Genomic DNA, 19,746 nt, shown 5'->3' on the forward strand with positions numbered 1-19,746 from the left:
TTCCATACAGAAGAGAAGAGAAACAGCTTATGTATACGTCATTAATCATTCATATAAATGGGGGGTAAACAGCTTAAGTTATCGATTAAATGGAAATAAGAGAACCTGAAAATCAAATTTTAAAAGGATTTCTTGATATCATATGACTAAAAAAAAAGGACTACCATTTATAACGTGCATCAAAGACATTCTTCCTATTTTACTTTTCATTTAACAGGAGTAAATATATAATATCAAGAACGTTTTAGGGGAAAAGATCAACTTACAACCCAGTTGAGAATGTCCACTTTTAATTTAGTAAGCATGAGTTTGCTTTTCCCCACTTATATAAAGGAGTACAACCATTCCCCCCTTCACCCTCTTCTTTACCAAATGAGGGAACATTAAAACCCCTCCTTCCTCTCCCACTTAACTCTTAAATAAACCAAACATAGCGATGATCTTTATATCATATGTCGACAATTTTCCTCCTGACACGGAAGCAGCAAAACCTTTGATCTCCAAAATTAGTAATTTCTTTTTTCTTTTTTGATTAACTGACAATTGACAATTTAAAAACACTTGTCTTCTCTTTCCAGGATAAGTTTCTTTCTTTTCAAGAAGTTTCAGCCCGTGCTACCAGACAAATCACCAGAAAATGCACTTCCGTACGAGACTGATCCAGTTTGTGAAGTGCTGCTGGCTCTAGCTTTATGAAACTGTCGTATGCGAAAAGCATCTTGAGGAAGCGGTTGGCTTTGGACGGTTGCAGTATCATCATCCTCTTGTCCTGGAAATTTATATTATTAAAAATCTTCATCAAGGGAAAATGAACCTTTGAAGTAAAAGAAACAAGAAAACCCAAGTATAGGCTGCACAGATAATGAGCAGGATCATATTAAAAAAAGCGATTAATAATCTCCATTATTGAGGACATAAGTATACACATAACGCATCAGACAGAAATGAATCTCCAAGTGCAAATGCGGCTCCATATAAATGCGTCCGCATTCAGTGCTCATCACCTGATAAGCAATCTAGACCGTCCCGATCTAATCCGGACAGTCTAGATTTAATATTTTTAAATAATTATTTAAAAATAGAAAAAAAATATTTTTTTAAAAAATTAAAATTAAATCTGGACCGTCCACATCAGATCTGGACGGTCCAGATCTAATGAGCATTGGGTGCTCATCAGTTTTGATGAGCACCCAATGCAAATCCTCATATAAAGAGACCGTTCAAGTATAAATTAAATCATAAGCCATAGTAAAGTAAATGATATTCCATTTTGGGAATCTCCGTTACCTAATAATTAAAAATTGATGAGTCGTAAATAACAAGATTTGACAACTAAAATGCCAACTCTGCTTTGAAATAGAATGTGAAGTAAAAATAATACTCCTCCGGTCTTAATAAAAGACCTATTTAATTTGATTAGATTAAGAAAGTTAGGTAAGTTAGCTAATTATAGAAAATATGACATGTTTGTTTCTAAAACACCATAATTATCTTTCTTAATATCCTTCCTCCCCCATTTACTTGATAAATATGAGAAATATATCTTATATTTGAAACCAAAATTAACTTAACAATTAAGTCATATATTAAAGACCGGAGGAGTACATACTTGCCAGTAAAGCAAAGCGGTAGATATAGAAGTTCCTTCCTCAATAACGAACATGACTGAATTGGCCCTCCAGTTAAATATTTGACCACCCCAAAATATGATTTTATATGGCGGAAATACCTTAAGAGGCATCAAGGATGAGATTTATGCAGAATATTCTAGAGTAAAACTGCATGAAAAAATGGCAATAAGTTTGGTCAGCGTGGATGATACACATACTGTCTAATTCCTTCCTCTTTCCATGTTGTCTTCTGCCAGTTGGTTTAAAAGATGAGGCACTTGGCATGTGGTGTGACTTGCTTGAACCAGAAATTTCACTTGTAGAACGTGCGGGACCTGTTGGCAATTGTGCTGGCGTCCCTATCTTCCCACTTTGTGCTGTTGGTAAGTCACTCTGCAAGCAAATTGATAACACAATATCGACATTCGGTGTTGGACCTGTCATTTTAATAACACATTTCAGTACATGGCGATCAAGATAATCCACGTGAACACGGTCAAACAAGAAGTTTGGTCCTAGTAGTCCAGTAAATAAAAAAGTTTGTTTTGAATTCAACAATTCCCTGATCCATCAAATTTCTCAGGAATCCAAAAGTCTTCCAAATATCATAGGCAACAAAAATTGTGGACTTTCAGGTTTTTGTGGTCACGAATAATCACAAATATGGTTGCCTTCTTCAAGCTTGGCACAATAATTGTAGAGAAGAAGACAGTAGGGGGGGGGGGGATAAAACAAACAATTGCCAAAGAAAAGAAGAGGAAGAGAAAAGAGAACCAAACAAAATAGGGTCATTCACCAACAAAACCAAAATTCATTTCGGCTTTGTTTTTAAGCCAGTTGTTTACAAAACAAAGGAACATTATTGAGTAACTGCTGAATTTATATCACAAGTCACGGAGTTTAGAAAATTACCCTCAACATTGGGAAGATTTGATAAAAATGCTGTTAAAGCAGGTGGTGTAGCTTTGAGAATTTCATCTAAAGCGTTTGTCCCTGCACCTGTTATTGTAGTCATCCAATGAGACAACGTCATAGATGAAACAGAAATTCCAGGTTCCGTTGTGCTAGGAAAATTAACAAGCAATCGCATTCTTGCCATCAATCAACCAGTGTAAAGCAACTACCAAAGACTCACCTCTCCTGAACCTTGAAATTTGAAAGAATGCATGTAATGGTAATCCCTTTTATCTAGTACTTAGCTTCAAGTAAAGCCTTCCCCCCCCCCCCCTTTGTAGTACATATGGTGGAACTAGAATGACAGTTAAACACTAACCCGCAGGGTTGGATCGGCTGGGGTAGGTCCAACTCAACCAACCCTTGGGCACGTAGCACCCTGAGGACTAGGGGTGCTAACCTTAATGGTTCTTACCATGTCTCAATTTGGATTAATTTGGTTTGTAATTTCTTGTGGGGTTGTTGACTAGGATACTAGGTGCGAAAGCCAAAAAAAAAAAGACACTTAAATGCTCTTCTTCTACTGACTTGATATAATATAAGATACAATCCTATCACATTCAAAGGAATAAATGAGAATTTGGACCCACGACTTAAGCAAAATTAGGGAAGCTAGAAAGGAAATAAAACACTCCCCGAGCTTTTGATAAGCTAGGACCTCTCTTTTCACACATCAGCTAAATTCTTCCTTAACCCCTCTAGACCTCAAACCCCCCTTTCTAGACCTCTTTCCCCAACCCCCCCCCTTCTTTTTTTCTTTTCAGTTCACCCCCTTACATCACTCAATTCCTTCTTTCTTCCTTTGGCCCCCATGCTAACCAAAAATGCAACCACAGCTCCTTGTACTCCTTTTGTCTTTAATCTCTTGCCATAACCCTTTACCATTCGGGGCCTGAAAGCTACAGGTCCATCAACATGCCATTATTGCATGTGACAAAAACAGCAAGGGAAAGTTTAGGAGCTCACGAGTCACAATGTGTGACTCCTATACTAAACATAGAAGTTCAATCCTCAGAAATATTTACAAATGCATTTAGTTTAGCAATGTCTTGTGGAAAACTGGCGACTCATGCGCATTGAGAAGCACTTCAGATGTGTTGAACTGAGGGGGAGCTATCATAACCAGGAAGGCTATAACGGTATACCCAATTTCAATAATTTTCGCTTGAATTTCCACCATTATACCTAACAGTTAAGCCTGTATATAAATTCTAAAGAATGCATCCCGTGAAAACTCCACACACTAAAACATAGCAGAATGATCCTCCCCCTTATTCTAAAACATATAAATAACATGAAGCGGGAGTAAGAAGTTCAGGAGTATTCAGTAAGGTAACAAGGTTGAGCACAATGCAACTATATCATTTCTCTCTATGAATTGGAAATATAATCATCATGCACTTCAATAACAATATTTGGTGAACTGATGTAACTATCATGTGTTTATATGTAATTCCCCTGTCCTTCCACCTCCTATTCTTTTATACTTTATATACAGTACAAACTTGATGCGTAATTCAGCAGCCCGTATGACGCATCTAAGCTATGTAACTTCACACATACAAGAAAGGCAAGATCAAGTTTCGTGTTTTCATGTCTTGATACTGTACTTTCAAGCGGACAATAGAATATCAGATGACATCAAGACAAAAGAAAAGAGAGAAGTAGTGTCGGAATATTACGTATGGTATCAAAAGTATTTAAGTATTTATTCTCAGAATCATGGCTTTTCAAATACTGGTGCTGTCTGTTTCTATTCCTCTTTCAATTTTTTTTTTGGACATCCTAGGACATAAAGAATATAACAATTTGAAGATAAGGATTAATAGAACATATTTCAATCTATTAATTACATATACCATCCTTTTTCAATAATCACTTATATGTTTATTGACAATCAATATCTTTACCTTAATTAGTATAGTAAGATTTTATTTTTCATTTTTGAATTCGAATTCAAACTTTGTTATTTTAATTAATAATATGTTTACATGCAAACTCTCTCTGGGATATTATGATATAGTAGGAAAGAAAATAAAAGATATCAATAATAAAAAAGAGAAATTGAAAGGTTAAATCAACTATCTAATATAAATAACGTGTGAAAAAGGTAGGTAGTGAGAAAGGAGAATGTATTGTCAAACACAAGTTAAAACATCGGTATCAGTAATTGTTATTCAAATTTCAAACAGCATGGGAAGCATACCAGGGTTAAGCGTGGGATCATAAATCACCATCTTTGAAGTATCAGGATAAACAACCTTTGTTGACATTGCTGAAATGTTTGTTATGCCCGTAGACACCTTGTCTGCACGAACAGTGCCACCATTTACCACATAAGAAGGCATAATGAGAAGTTAATCGTGTAAATAAAATATAAGATTCGTACCTAAGAGGCTGGTTCCATTAGGCAGAAGGGACTTCTCCACTTTCTTATTGATATTTTTTGAAAGCCACTAAAGAGGTAGACATGAACAGTGAATTACTACACAGGACAATGTACAGACAAAAATACAGCCAACAAACATGAGAAGGAATAATTCTCAGCAATCTAAACATCATCTTGTCTATAGACACCTTTTTCACGAGTTACTGTTCGTCAAAAGCAGATTTGTCTGAAAAATAAGAGTAAAAAGGCACTTTAACCAGTATTGGAAATACCTAAATGATACTAGTATTATAAGAATCAAGCTTCATCTTTATCATGATATGACCAACATTATTTCTAAATCCGGATGGCCATATATTTCATTATTGAATTTCCTGCATCGAGTCATGAATAATTGTAGATGTTGGTCATTATGATGATCACATCAAATCTGCAGACAATTACTGTCATTAAAGATTTAGCTCCAGATTCTCAGCCTCTTGGTCTGCTGTCCTTTGGCTTTCTTTTTATCGCCTATTTTTATGTAGTTTACCTTCTTTGACCATTTTATGGGGTTCTATAGGCAAACTTGCTGGCACGGCTCATACAAGAACTCTTCTATTTCACTGGAATAAACCAAGCTAATCTAAGCAACCCTTATTCTAGCAATATACAGTAGATTTGTAACATTGATTAAATCCAACATTTCGATAGTAAAACTGCAAAGGGATGTACGAAAGCAGTCTTTGTATGCCCAAAAAAGTAGTTAAAAAACTACTCATAAACAAAAATCTAATTAAATTCCAACTACCTCCAGGAACAAACTTGAAACATCTTCGTTAATTTAGTCAAAAGGTTGATGCCACCCCAATTAAATCACATAAAGGGGGGGAATTACCCATTAAAAGTAAATATGTCCAAACTTTCTTTCAAAAAATTGGTAAAATACCAAGTATGACCTTATTCCAGAATCACTGATTGTAGTTAGAAGCGAAATTGCTATTGTTGATGCCATGGATTTTTCTGTTTTCTTTCACTTGGGAGAATTCAGGGAAATAAAAAATGAGTTTCATGGATGCTCAACAACGGATGCTAATGAGACACAATAGACTCCACAATACAATTCAACTTCTACGAGGAAACAAAACACGTTTAGGAGCCAGACACCAGGGAAAAAAAAACAAAAAGAACAAAAACTAGTACCTCCTCGCGAGCTAAATGATCAAGATCCTTTGAGGAGCATGGCCAAAGCTCCATGAAACTATACCGTGATATAACATCCTGCAGAGAGCTCTCTAATGCCGATGTTCCATCTTCACCTGTTCCAGAAAGTGCTTCTTTTCTTCTTTGCTCAACCTGCCATAATATTGATGTCAAGATACTTTTTCATAGAGAGCTACACAGCCTCCAATAGCAGGGTATTAGATAACGAAGGCAATAACAAAATATCTAAGTAAATCAAAGAGAATAGTGACTGGTTTAAATTTCATGACTAGTTTACATTTTCTTGTCATTGCACAAGATCTTGTTTCCAACTATTATTGCGGAATATCTAGGGGAAAACTTTGCTTTGAATACATGGATTTAGTTTACAAGAAGGAAGTCTAAGGCCATTGGACTTGGTTAAAAAAAAATCGGCTTCAGATGAACTTCAGCCCTTTCTTTCCAACGTCATAACATATCCTAGTAGTGGATGTTCGACAAACAAACCCCAAACAAAGTGGATACAACTTCACACAAGGAAAAAAACAAAACTATGTGGGAAAGTAGAAATTTGATAAGCCTAATTGTGATATGATACATATATGCATCCAAAAACTAATGTGCTCACCTTCAACATGCTAGCAAGGTCCCCGTAAGTTTGTTCAAACTGGGTGAACTTTTTCCAGACCTGCAGATAGAAATATTTAACAACCGCATTCACATTGAAGTCTGTAAGCAACACCTGATAGACATATAGAGCTAGATAATAGCATAAATTACAAGTGAAAAGAACAACACGTCAAACTGACCACAATATGGAAAATGTTATGCGTTCGTAAATAACAAGATCCCATACTGCTCATAAGTATTGCAAAAAGAAAAGTGCAAAAGTATTATACATTTGGCTATTGAACGGTTTCCAGCAACAGAGACCCTTGAATACGTGATCATTAAATTCACACCAAAGTTGTCAACAATAAAGACCTTCTACCAGGCAGCGTCATATCATGTATCAATGTAATGAAGATAGTCATACAAATATGTCTAAACTGTGAATATTTCACTCCATGTATTATTCCATATGAGATGATTACAATATATAGGGTCCGGACGGTGAGAATAATCCGGTTAGAATCATTCAGAAATAAATTACAATTAATGACAGCATACAATCAGGAATTTTATTCTCATGCATAATGATAGGCGAGTATCATGGGCTTTCTAACGGTGTAGTGGCTAGAAAAAGTAATTTAACAAAACCCCAAAACATCCATCAAACCTCAAATACATTCCCCAATGGAATCTCCTTATCCCACGATTTGGAGGTCTTCATCTTCAATCATTCACCAAAGAAATGGTAAGCACCAGAGCATGAGGCATTAAATGGAGTACACAGTCAGCGGTATTTCTTAAGGAAAACAACTATTTCCACAGGGGGCAAATAAGACTTGAGCATTTTATCATACAGCACGAATAGGTTTTCTTTAGGTCCCACATTACCCATCAATCTTAGATTCTTTGCAATCAGGCCTAGAATGGAGTAAACATTTTACAGCGTTTATCCAGAAAAACAGTTACTTCTGGTGAGGGGGAAACACGACATAAGCATTTAATAGTGCATGAGAAAGTCTTCTTTTTCTTTTTCTTTTTTTTTTTGGGGGGGTGTTTGGTTGGGGAACGCAGCATGCACATACTTGGTTTGCTACATTGTGGGTAAGTCTTTTTTCACAAAAGAACAAGAGATACGTCGGTGCCAGGCATACCTCAACTGATTCATCAGGTGGAAGTGAACTTAAAGCCCGTTCAAACAGAGCCCGTATATTTTGGTCATCATTCAAACGTGTCAAGAAATCAGCATATCTGAATTATCAAGAAAGCAATCATGATAGTCAATCACTGCATAAAATAAGAACAACAGTAGTAATATATTTTTCAGAAAGATTCAACAATAACATAAAACAACAACAAGCAAAGGATCTTGAGGTATCCCATTTTGTGAGTACATAACAGACACCAGCATTGCTGGATGTTCTAAGCAACTTTGCATATAATGAGCTCAAGATTTACCAGCTCATGTATAATGAATCCATGATGTTGACAAAAACAACCAGTGATGTTCCTATTTCAGAAAACAATTTTGAGACCACAGAGTTTAACACCTAAGACATCAGCACGCATGGCCAAAAAAGCTTGTGCAAGTACCAGCAAAATGTATTACCACAGACCCTACTACAATAAAGATAACTAACTAGTTAAAAATCTGCATATAAAAGAAATCATTACCGACACAAAGCACTCACTTGAAAAAAAAAAAAAGTCTTGTGAACTGACCATGTGCTGTCACTCACGAAAGAGAAATCAAATAAACAAACCAACTACCACCAAGGCATGGACTAACTAGAATGCATGCCTGCAGGTGGTAAAAGGAAGGATACTTGAGGGCCGTACCCAAGTATAGAAAATGGCAGAGGGAAGTCCTTAAATGATGTCCTTTTCAAATGATAACATTAATAATAACAAAACAGTTACCACAAAATATAAGCGGAGGTGATCAACAAATTGGAATAGAAAAAGGGTTGTTGAGTTGGTCGAAGAACTCACTCAAGAATGTAAACAGGTTCATGCATGAATCGCTTTAGTCCTGCTTCAAAAACATTGTGCGCCATCTGCATGAATTGAGCAATTATCATGCAGTGATTCAAAAGTTTATTTGCCGATAGTTTATGTTTTCGGCATTGTCATTTGCTAAAAAATTAGAACAATGTTACATTAAGTGGAGCCCATGAAGGACACAACAAGGGCAAGAAGGGTGTTGGTAGTGTGAGCATGCCTCAGAATGATAGGGAAGAACAGCACCACTTTTGAGAAACATCAATTGCAAATTAATAACAGACAGCTCCTTGCTCATTCTTTCAACATACACACACAAATGCTAAAGTTATAGAATTACATATCCAAGCAAGCATGCATTGACATGCAAAAATTTGTTAGCAAAACTTGGGCAGCAGAATGACTAGAAATAAACATCAGGCACATGATTCTGTAGATAATATGAACTCACCGCCTACCCACAAAAAAAAAAGAGTTGACCTCAAGTAACTGTCGCATAAAAATAAAGGAAAAATTTGTGGCACCTTTGGATCCTTATCAAGACAAAAGGTCATCATAGCATAAGCAATATAAACATGATAAGTGCAATTTGGAGATTTGCGAGCATCTAGAAAGTACTTCCGAGCTGCTTCAACACCTTCTGTTCTTCTTAGGAAGCGAATGAACTGCAACATGAAAAACAGATGTTAAATTTTTTTTTGGAAGGAAATATGTTTGACCTGTCTTTGACAGCACATACTTACGAGAATGAAGATTTTAGTTAACAAAGAATAAAATGATATCTAATCAATTAAACTAATCTGAGTAAACCCACTTTTAGATACAAAATATTGAAATTTCTGCTGAGGAACTTTTCTGTGGATGAAAGATATTCAAATGGGCCACTCAAGCAATTTAAAATAGTTAAACACATAATAAGGCAAACTTAAAGATCAGACCTGAATTTTAAAGAATCCAACATAACTTATGTGAGAAGAAAATTGTTGATCACTAAATTTATCCCTCCCCTCATCTATGCATCTAACATATTCAACTCCCAACTATCCAACGGCCAACACCTCTGACGAGCATTAAGCATATATTCAAACTATTTCACATACTTGAATATGAGCAAGTGCAGTTGTGCTGACACCATCACCTAAAAGGCTTTCATATATTTTCTTTGCAGCCTGATATCAAACAGAAAAGGCAAAATTGTTAAAAAAATAAAAAAGTTAAAAGAAAAAAGGGTAACAGATATTGAAGCAGTTGTACAATTTGACACACCTGAATTGCACCACGAGATTCCTCCAGCTCTGCATAGGCATAACGTAGCATTTCTGAATCTGCTTATAAATGAAATGTCAAAGGAGGGGAGCTAAAAAGAAGTGAGAAAAAAAAAATCCCTGTGAACCATATTGATGGAAGATTAAAGGCAATAATGAGCAATGCCAAAGGATAAGAATAAAACCTTAAGCAACATACAATCTACAGTTGACATCAAATGAAGACAAGGTACAGAAAAATACGATAAAGAAAATGACAGTCTTAAGAACATCAGAAAAAATTGGATTCTGCAAGTCATATCCACACTTTTATAACCATATAATTTCATACTGTAAGCAGCATGTTTTATTCTTGCAGCAGGACTTTGAGGATGCGTGTCCAAAAGTCTTTAAAAAAAACACTAAAAGTTAAAGTTGCAATTAAAAGTTGAGATATGGAGACAATAGTAAATCCATTTTGAAACTAAAATTAATGGAAGACAAGGACCACACACCAGGGAGAGCCTTCAGTGACCGCTGAAAAACTTTGATTGCAGCATCTATTGAACCACCTTTTGCATGCCATGTTGCATAATCATACCATATATCAGGATAATGGTACAGATACATCAGACACTGAATACCAGGAAAATGCAGTAAGCAATCCCATAAATAAAAGGACAAATAAATGGAAACATCATAAGAGCAAAAAACATGATTAATAATGTTGTTAATACCAAATCTCAACAAGGGAGAGGTTTTATTTCCTCTCAGTGGATAAATTAACTGTAAGTTAAACGGAAATGCTTCCTATGGACAAAATACTATTAAGTAACTAGTTCTCTACAAACTAGGTCAATAATGAGTAAAGTCATGATAAATTTGTTCATTTATTGCAACAAATTACAATGCAGAGTCTGTACAAAAGAAATCATTCTTGTGGACTTAATAAAATTTGATGCAGATGTCTACAACTTACTTAAAACCGTGAAAGTATTATAGCAAATCCAACTTGGATTGGGGAACGTCCTGTGAATGCGGAAAGTTGCTTTCTATGTATGTTTACAACTTCCTTAAAACCATGAAAGTATTATGGCAAATCCAACTTGGATTGGGGGATGTCCTGTGAAGAGCGGTTTTACCAACCTTTTCTCTTTGAGGAGATAAACTAAATACATTTTGCCAACACAAAGTAAACAAATATCTTAAAGCTAGGCATGCTTGGGAGTTAGATTGGAATGGTGACTTCTTTTTCTTTACTCAATCAGCACCAACATCAAGTCAATACACAAGGGCTTCCTATTCCCATTTTTCATCTAAACACCGAAGAGATGAAAGTCTTCTCCTCCGCTTATGGCCTCTCTTAATAAAACTGACCAAAACATCCCACGAAGTAAGCAGTTGTAACACTTTCCCTTGAAAATTTCACTCTTACTGGTGCAGGTTAATTATGATTAAAAACAGCCTTCATCAAAAATGAAGGAGATGCCATTAGACAGGAACCCAATCATTCACATCCGTTACAGATTCCGATTTTAGATGAGATGCAGCCAACCATTTATACTAGCACACTTAGATGCACGGAAGATTAGGAACATAAGTCTGAAGTTGAAAAGTTACTCAAGATGTATATTTTAGCATCCAGTAACAAATTAGAATCCTTAGAGACTTACATGTATCAAAAGTAGGGACTTGGGGTTATGTTGGCAATAATTACATCTATTAAACAAGACCAAAATACACTGACAACAGACACAAACATTCAGATGAAACATGTGAAAATACCGTATCAGGATAGAATTTATTCCCCCGGGGGGGGGTTAAAATGAAGGGATAAAATTAATAATAACTAAGTATATTTCATATTACCTGCTCATAAGTAAATATGATTCGCTTGTTTGAGGAAACAGTATCTATTCTCTGTGGATTTCCTCTGGAATGCAGAATGATTAATAAGAAACTTTTCTAATTACTTAATGTTAGTCACATAGATCAGCATAAATTACCACAAAGATAGAGAAATGAAGATGGCAAGCCATGAAATTCATCTAATAGCTATTCTAAATGACCTTTTTATTTTTTTTTTGCGAAAAATATGTTCTATTGACTGCCGAACTTGGCAGCTGTAAGATGATTCTTTGTGAGTTTCTTAAAAAAAATCTTTTAGATAAACCAAATTGTTGTCCTAAGTCCATAACTACAACATTAAAAATAGTAATCGCCCTTTAGAAAATCAATAGCACTACTCCAGGGAAACTTCAATGATTAAAAAGTAACCAGAAAACTGAAAAATCAATAGACCTTTCACTTATCCTCTCTTCAGTAGTAAGGCAAGACAGAGATGATATTGAAAAAGTTGCTATAAAGAATGAAATGTTGACCCATATTTGGAAACATCATAACGCAAAGCAGCAAGATCCTCTTCATTCTCAAAGGGTTAAGGTTGCATTCCTGACTTTCTGGCGGGTTAAGGCTGATGATGGTTTGAGGGGGTAAATTAACTGGCTACGCAAAGGGACCGGAATGGCCAATCTCAAAAACAGAATCCCCCCCCCAAAAAAAAAAAAAAAAACCCTTTCTGTCATCTGTGCTTAATAGGCAATTTATGCTACCTTTTATTCGCTCTACATCTAAATAAAATACTCTATTATAAAAAAGCAGAGGAAAAAACCTTTATTAGCGTACACAAAACAAAGGCATAGAATATTTAATCTCTCATGTTTTACCTTTTTTTTTTTTTTGCTTCCCTTTTTACCTTTGTGTCAGCTACACTTAGAGGGAATTTTATACCATTACGTCCTATTTTATTTTCATACCTTTTGTGATAAAATCCCAAATTAACTTATTAAGCACCCCAGATCTTTGATGGATGTATCAACTTATGCAAGAGATGCATGTTTTCACCAAAACAGAAAGGGGAAAAAAGAATGCACAAATACATAAATTCAAGTAGCAAAAACACAATCAGCATCAATTATATGTCCCATCCCCACAGTGCATAAGTAATGAATTACAAAACCATAAAACTAAGAAAGACCAGTGTAATTCTCACTTTTCAAAAGCCAACAGTCTTTTCCATGCCATCCACTGCCCTTCTTCCTATCAAAGAAAAAATTACGACTGGTCATGACAAACAATCGCAAGATAATGTTCAATAAACATACCGTCAAGAATCACAGCATAATGTTCAATAAATTGTTAAGTGAAAACCTGTGATTGGTTTCACTAATGTCTAACTGGGTTTTAGGTATAGACGCAAGCCCATCATATATTGAGCCAAAACTTCATTTTCATTAGGAAAGAAGGGGGCAACAGGAATCAAACGCTTGAACACTTGATCATTAGAGACTTCTATGCCATATCAAGGACTACTCCACCCAAAAAGCATAAGCAACTAAGTCACGATCCATGATTGCTTTTATCAATATATTTAACAAATATGTCCTCTAACACAACACATTAGGAAAGAAGGGGGCAACAGGAATCAAACGCTTGAACACTTGATCGTTAGAGACTTCTATGCCATATCAAGGACTACTCCAACCAAAAAGCATAAGCAATTAAGTGAAGATCCATGATTGGTTTTATCAACATATTTAACAAATATGTACCTCTAACACAACACATTTTCCAGAAAAACATTATTCTTGGCAGCTTAATCAGGCTGATAAAAAACTTTTCAAGAGAATTAGCGCACAAAGATGCAGAAAGTTGCCTTGGCAGATCCAGTTGGTGGTACAGCAAGCATATTCCAATCAATCTCCTCAACATATTTCTTCCGCTCCCTGTATACTGCCCTGGCACTAGTATATTTTGGTTGATACTCAGATATCAACCCTTTAGCCTGCGAAATACCTTTACCATCAGACTATGTGCCTTCAGTATATTCTTAACTAAATACCACAGAATAACACCTTCAGGTATAAGTAAGCCATAATTTCAGATAAAGTATGAATATCTGAGACCAATACATTACCAACTGACGACTAACGGAATTTTCAAAATTTTCATATTCCTTCCAAAGCTGTTCAATGTGATGTGTAGGAGTAACAATGGCCTTTTGGTATGCTTTCCGCACAGTAGTCATCCGGTGCGACTCTTCTTGAGAGTTTAGAGCCTAAAAATGAAGTCAATAAAAATAAATTAAATTAATAATGAATTGTGCCATTATTCTCTATTTTGCACAGAACATGAGAGCAACTACACAAACCGGCAATGACTTTAAAAAGGCTATGTACTCCATCCATACGGGGCCAGATGCTATGTCTGCTCCTGTCAGTAAATAATAGGAATTAATTGAGTTAGTGGGGGAAAAACTGAAATATACCATTGCTAGATCCACCAAATGATGCCCAAAAAATTAACCAACATATAAGAAAATTAGGTTATTTAAATATGATCAGCAAAAAACAATTATGAAGTCACTCTTAAGCCACAACATAATCTGCTTCTATCTTCATGTCATACATGCTAACTGCCAAGACATTCTGGGCTAGTGACCTTCAGGACATCCAGTTCCCCAGAAGCCCCTCCCTGAAACTCCCCTCCCTGAAACTTGACTAAGTTCACACTTTACATCACTTAATTCTTTCATGTTGACCTCTCCATCAGATAGATGCCTAACAGACTCCTCAATCAGTAAAAAGTAAAACCACAGATATTATGCAATGACGTATAAGAATCTGGATGGTACGATTGAGGGAAAAGATTTACCAACGTAGTTGAGCATAAAATCAAAAGCTTTTCTAGTCTCTTCTTGACCCTCTACCCCTTTCTTGTCATTAACCTTTCTAATGAAACGAATGTAACATCTCCTACAAAGCCAAGACAAAAAAGCAAGTTGAAATGTAAAACTAACATAATACCAGTAGAAAGAGATAAAAAGATGGTCGTTCATCCATGTTTACAATGAAAGCAATCAGAATGGATATTTAGGAATGCCTCTAATGATCATGAAAGACACTGTGCTATTATATTTATATGGTTTCAAAGAATATATGTATGTGGAAAAGTCCTCGGAGCATAGCACCCTTCACAAGACAACATCTCCATAGTGAAATGTAAGATTTATTTCTATTCCTTTCAATTCCCAAGAATAGAGAAGGGTGAGCAGAGGTGAAGGGGCAAAGAAAGAAAAATTGAAAAACAAATATTTTAGATGCCAATAGTGTATATTTACAGCATATTCATATGTAATATCAACGTTCAAAACAATATTAACAAAAACGAGTGATACAACATATTGACACCAGTCACAGTAATAGTGATTGGAAAGCAGGTTGACTCCATCATCCATTGGCCTCATCAGACTAAAGAAGCGACATACCAGAGAGGAATTTGAAGACAAATTAACAAGCATCGACTAAAAATCTGTTTGGTGGCATCATCATTATTTATAGCCATATGTGCCTCCACATATTGCTTCCAAAACTTGGCCTGTGCCAATAACAAACTTTGTTAAACATTAGTAATACATAAAATCACGCGTTACTATAGCTAAGGAACACAATCGAAGCACCAAATGAAAACACTCACAGCTGTCGGAAACAAGGTGAGAAGTTGCTCGTATATAGGTGTTGCCTCTGCAATTGGTAAATGCTGAATAGAGGAACACGACGAGTGAGTAAATCTTTCGTCACACAGGGGGTGAGAGTGATATCATAGTTAGAAACACGAAATTTGGACTTGAAAATGGGTCGAACCTGAGCCTCGTTCGCCAAGATTTCCGCAGCTTCAACATTGTACTTGTCAGCCACTGGTTTGCTAGAATCAGTGGTATTGTCCTGGGAATGGGGAAAAAAAATAATCATGAATTTATGGATAACCTGCAGAACGGAATTGATGCTTTAATAAAAAGCAACAGTGCGCTGCGGAGTACCATGAAAGGTTAAAATACGCCAATTCAAGGTAAGACTTGATTAAGCACACTATCCATCAAATATACCGTACAAGGATTCCCGCCTCACCGCGGTCTGGGTGAGAAGTCGGCCGGTGCCTTATATAAGGATCGGTGAGGAGCGGTGGCTACACCGCTTTACCTTGTTTTTTTTTTGGCCATCCAGTTGATTTATGATGGACGGTCTCTTTTTCTTATGGGCCAGAATATGGACAGGCTGTCGAGGTTGGGCTTTTTTAAAACGTTAGATTGATTTCATTAAGAAGCCTTAACGGCCATATCTTTTGTTTTTGAGAATGCCAATAACAGCTCTAAAAAAAAAGGCTCATGGCATAAAAAGTTAATAAAATTCTGAAGATTAAAAAAAAACAAAATTCCAATTTTTTTTATTTTGGGTAATCCCTCCTTTGCGTGCAACATAATTTTTTTTATTTTACATAAAAATTAAAACATTTTTTATTTAATATATCTAGATTCATGTATCTAACAAATCTCTAACACATTAAAAAAAAAAAAAAGTCTTATCCGTCAGTTTGGTTCATCACCTCCAGTTCCCAGGAAAAATTAGCGCATCGAGTGGGATCAGATCGATGAGCCCTGATAAGTCTATTTTTGTGCCATGTTTGGCATCACAAAATGTTGTGTTATTTAGAAATTCTAATGGTATTATCCGATGTTTTGTCACGTAAAATATACATATCTTGATATATTACTCTAATTATGTTGAGAGAAATAATAATTCCCCAATGTTCAGTAAATAATAGTTTAAAGTTGGCAAAAAAAAAAGGTAAATAATAGCTTAAAACATAAATATCCTCAGCAATTTTAAATAATAATACTGTATTTAAAAATTGGGGAATTATTAAACATGATATTTAAAAGTTAGCAAAAAAATATATTTAAAAAAAATTAAATTACCGATCTCATGACAGGTACTGGTGTTTTTTTTTTTTTTTTTGCCAACAATAATTCATTCCATAATAAATCAACAGTACAAAGTCATGTGAGAACACCATAAAGCAAGATAAATATCACCCTACATTAGTTTTGGCTTTGCATAAATCAGATTCTATAAGTTTACGCAAAAGAGGTGGCGGTCTCATTACCCAATCAGTCGGGCAAGACCCAGCCAAAGAGGCTCTAGCTACCCAGTCAGCAACAGAATTTGCCTCTCTCGGGATCCAACTACACGAGTGGCTCCTTAGACGGTTCCTTGAGAATTGTAGATTCTCAAGGATAACATAGTTCCTCCAACCTGGACTAGGGGCATTGTTGTTCAAGCAATTAATCAGATTTTGGTTATCTGATTCGAATATCACCTCATCAAGGTCATTCTCATATGCATAATTCATTGCCAACTGTAGTGCAGCACCTTCAGCCATCAAACTTGAATCAGCAGCAATTATTCTAGAAGCTCCATCTAACACCCATCCATTAGAGTCACGGACAACAAAAGCTATAGCAGCAATAGCTTCATCTGGTGTTAGTGCACAGTCCACATTAATTTTGAGAGCATTATCATGTGGCAAACTCCAGTTTGCTTTGTCTTCACTCTTCTTTTCATCCCCCTCATTAATAGCATCCGTAGCATTATTCCAGCCTTTAGCAGTCCAGTATTCCTGAATCAACTCCTCTGCTTGTTTAAAGGTAAAGACAGGATCAATGGCGACATTCTGATATAAGAACCTGTTTCTGCTCTTCCATATTGACCAGAGAGTAGAGGCCAGGACAGCCTTTTGCCAATGAGACAGTTGCAGATAGCAGAGGCAATGATTAAACCAGTCAGCAAAGTCCACTGGAGTATAAGCATCAAGATTAAAAGTAAAGAGGCTTCCAAACCAGGTTAATTTCACCCAATCACATTCAAAAAATAAGTGCTTCAACGACTCACTTTTCTCCTTACAAATAAGGCATAAATCCGACACACTGGCTTTCTTTTTGCATAAATTTTCAAAGGTTGGAATAGCATTTTGCATTACCCTCCAAAGAAAATTTTTAATTTTGCTGGGTACCTTCAACTTCCATAATTCTTTCCATAAATTCTTTAAAGGATTGTTAGAAGGACCCTGTACATTACGCATAAGATGGGAGCCATTCACTTTTGCGATCTTGTAACCTTCCTTTACCACATAATTGCACCTTTTCCCCGCGGTCCACAACCATTTATCATCTCTATTAGAAGAGCTTATAACAGTATTTAGGATGGCTCTTTTTTCAAAATCAGAAATGTAATTTTCAATGAGAGAAAGATTCCAACTAGTAGGAGACAATAATTCAGCCACTGTAAGGTTTCTCATATGTTCCAAAGGGCAAACAGAGAGAAGTTTCTTACCCGGAATATCAGCCAGCCAATGATCACCCCAGATACGGGTCCCACGTCCATTTCCTATACTCTTGCACACATTACCATTCAGCACCTTTCGGCCTTCAATAATGCTAGACCACAACCAGGATGCGCGTTTTCCTTTTTTCGCATTCATGAAATCTCCATCAGGAAAGTATTTAGCCTTCAAAATTTGAACCCACAATTGGTTAGGATTATTCAAAATTCGCCATCCCAATTTAGCCAGAAGCGCAAGATTAAAGGCTTCAAAGTCTTTGAAACCCAGGCCTCCATCTAGCTTATCCAATTTCATTTTATTTTTAGCAGTCCAGTGGACTTTTTGTTGATGCTCAAAAGAATTCCACCAAAAGGCATATATGATTTGGTCTAGCTTATTAAAGACCCTTTTTGGGAATAAAAAACAAGACATAGGATAAACAGGAATGGAATTTGCAACTGATTTAATGAGTACCTCTCTTCCTGCCTCCGATAGAAATTTTTTCTGCCAACCCATAATTCTCTTCTTTACTTTATCAGTGACAAAATTAAGCGCCTGGGTTTTTGATTTTCCCCAAACAATTGGTAGTCCCAAATAGTTTCCCGGAATGTCAACCAAAGGAATCTGAAAAATGTGACCAATCTCTTCCTTTAGCAAAGTAGGAGTATTAGCAGTGAAGTATAAACAGGATTTATTGACATTTATAAGTTGGCCAGAAGCACAGCAGTAAATATCAAAAATGTGTTTCAGTTCTCTGCACATGTCAACATCAGCTTGAATAAAGAAGACTGAGTCATCAGCAAACAGACTATGTGTCACCCTAGGACCTCGCCTGGAGACTCTTACTCCCTGAATAACACCAAGTCGTTCTTTTTGTTCAATAAGTTTAGAGAGTACATTTGAAACAATAATGAAGAGGTAGGGAGATAAGGGATCTCCCTGTCTTAAACCCCTTTGAGGGAGGACTTGAGAAATTCTTTTTCCAGCATGCATGATAGAGAAATTTACAGAGTTGATACACCACATGATTCTATCCACCCATGCTCTAGAGAAACCAAGTTTCAATAAGAGGGCTTGTAGAAAATCCCACTCAATCCTATCATATGCTTTATTCATATCTAATTTCAGAGCCACTTCACAAGTGCCAGTCTTTTTTGATTTCATATGATGGAATGTTTCATGCACAATAATGATATTATCCTGAATAAATCTTCCCGGAACAAAAGCTCTTTGGTTTTGAGCAATGAGCTTGTCCATGAGAGGCTTTAGTCTATTTGAGATGACTTTTGAAAAAACCTTGTAAGAGAAGTTACATAAGCTTATGGGTCTGTAATCATTTACAGTTTCAGGGCATTCTACTTTTGGGATCAAGACTAAATCAGTGTTATTTAAATCATGGAGCATGAAACCAGAATTGAAAACTTTCTGATGAGAGAGCAAACCTGGTTTCCCACAATATCCCAGCATCTTTGATAGAAGACTCCAGTGAATCCATCCGGTCCTGGGGCCTTAGAACCCCCCAGTTCGAAAACAGCCTTTT

At 36.0% G+C, this 19,746-nt stretch overlaps 2 protein-coding genes across 6 annotated transcripts; both read right to left on the reverse strand.

Annotated features, from left to right (window-relative positions):
• Positions 1 to 175: 175 nt before the first annotated feature.
• On the reverse strand, positions 176 to 15,996 carry LOC114724527 (cleavage stimulation factor subunit 77). 5 transcript variants are annotated; one of them, XM_028910880.1, is made up of 23 exons: positions 15,868 to 15,996; positions 15,692 to 15,772; positions 15,525 to 15,587; positions 15,316 to 15,425; positions 14,703 to 14,803; positions 14,200 to 14,258; positions 13,966 to 14,106; positions 13,687 to 13,833; positions 13,042 to 13,088; positions 11,859 to 11,922; positions 10,505 to 10,625; positions 10,012 to 10,070; positions 9,846 to 9,914; positions 9,270 to 9,410; positions 8,737 to 8,801; positions 7,899 to 7,995; positions 6,764 to 6,823; positions 6,136 to 6,288; positions 4,954 to 5,020; positions 4,771 to 4,872; positions 2,523 to 2,609; positions 1,829 to 2,047; positions 176 to 769 (listed from the first exon to the last, which is right to left on the reverse strand). In XM_028910880.1, exons 1-23 carry the CDS (start codon positions 15,868 to 15,870, stop codon positions 606 to 608), a joined length of 2,220 nt encoding a protein of 739 aa, XP_028766713.1. In that variant the 5' UTR covers positions 15,871 to 15,996; the 3' UTR covers positions 176 to 605. The 5 variants fall into 5 exon arrangements, with proteins under 5 accessions (XP_028766713.1, XP_028766712.1, XP_028766714.1 ...); XM_028910879.1 differs by having other exon boundaries at positions 14,200 to 14,261; XM_028910881.1 differs by having other exon boundaries at positions 13,705 to 13,833; positions 14,200 to 14,261; positions 15,868 to 15,995.
• A 1,471-nt stretch (positions 15,997 to 17,467) lies between these two features.
• LOC114724543 (uncharacterized mitochondrial protein AtMg00310-like) lies at positions 17,468 to 18,727 on the reverse strand. Its single transcript, XM_028910906.1, has 3 exons — positions 18,681 to 18,727; positions 18,218 to 18,392; positions 17,468 to 17,618 (listed from the first exon to the last, which is right to left on the reverse strand). The coding sequence occupies exons 1-3, from the start codon at positions 18,720 to 18,722 to the stop codon at positions 17,545 to 17,547; spliced, it is 291 nt and encodes a 96-aa protein (XP_028766739.1). The 5' UTR covers positions 18,723 to 18,727; the 3' UTR covers positions 17,468 to 17,544.
• Positions 18,728 to 19,746: the final 1,019 nt, after the last annotated feature.

The sequence above is a fragment of the Neltuma alba genome, unplaced genomic scaffold, assembly GCF_004799145.2.
Source record: "Neltuma alba isolate B1F8T4 unplaced genomic scaffold, ASM479914v2 tig00012192_pilon, whole genome shotgun sequence".
NCBI lineage: Eukaryota > Viridiplantae > Streptophyta > Magnoliopsida > Fabales > Fabaceae > Neltuma > Neltuma alba.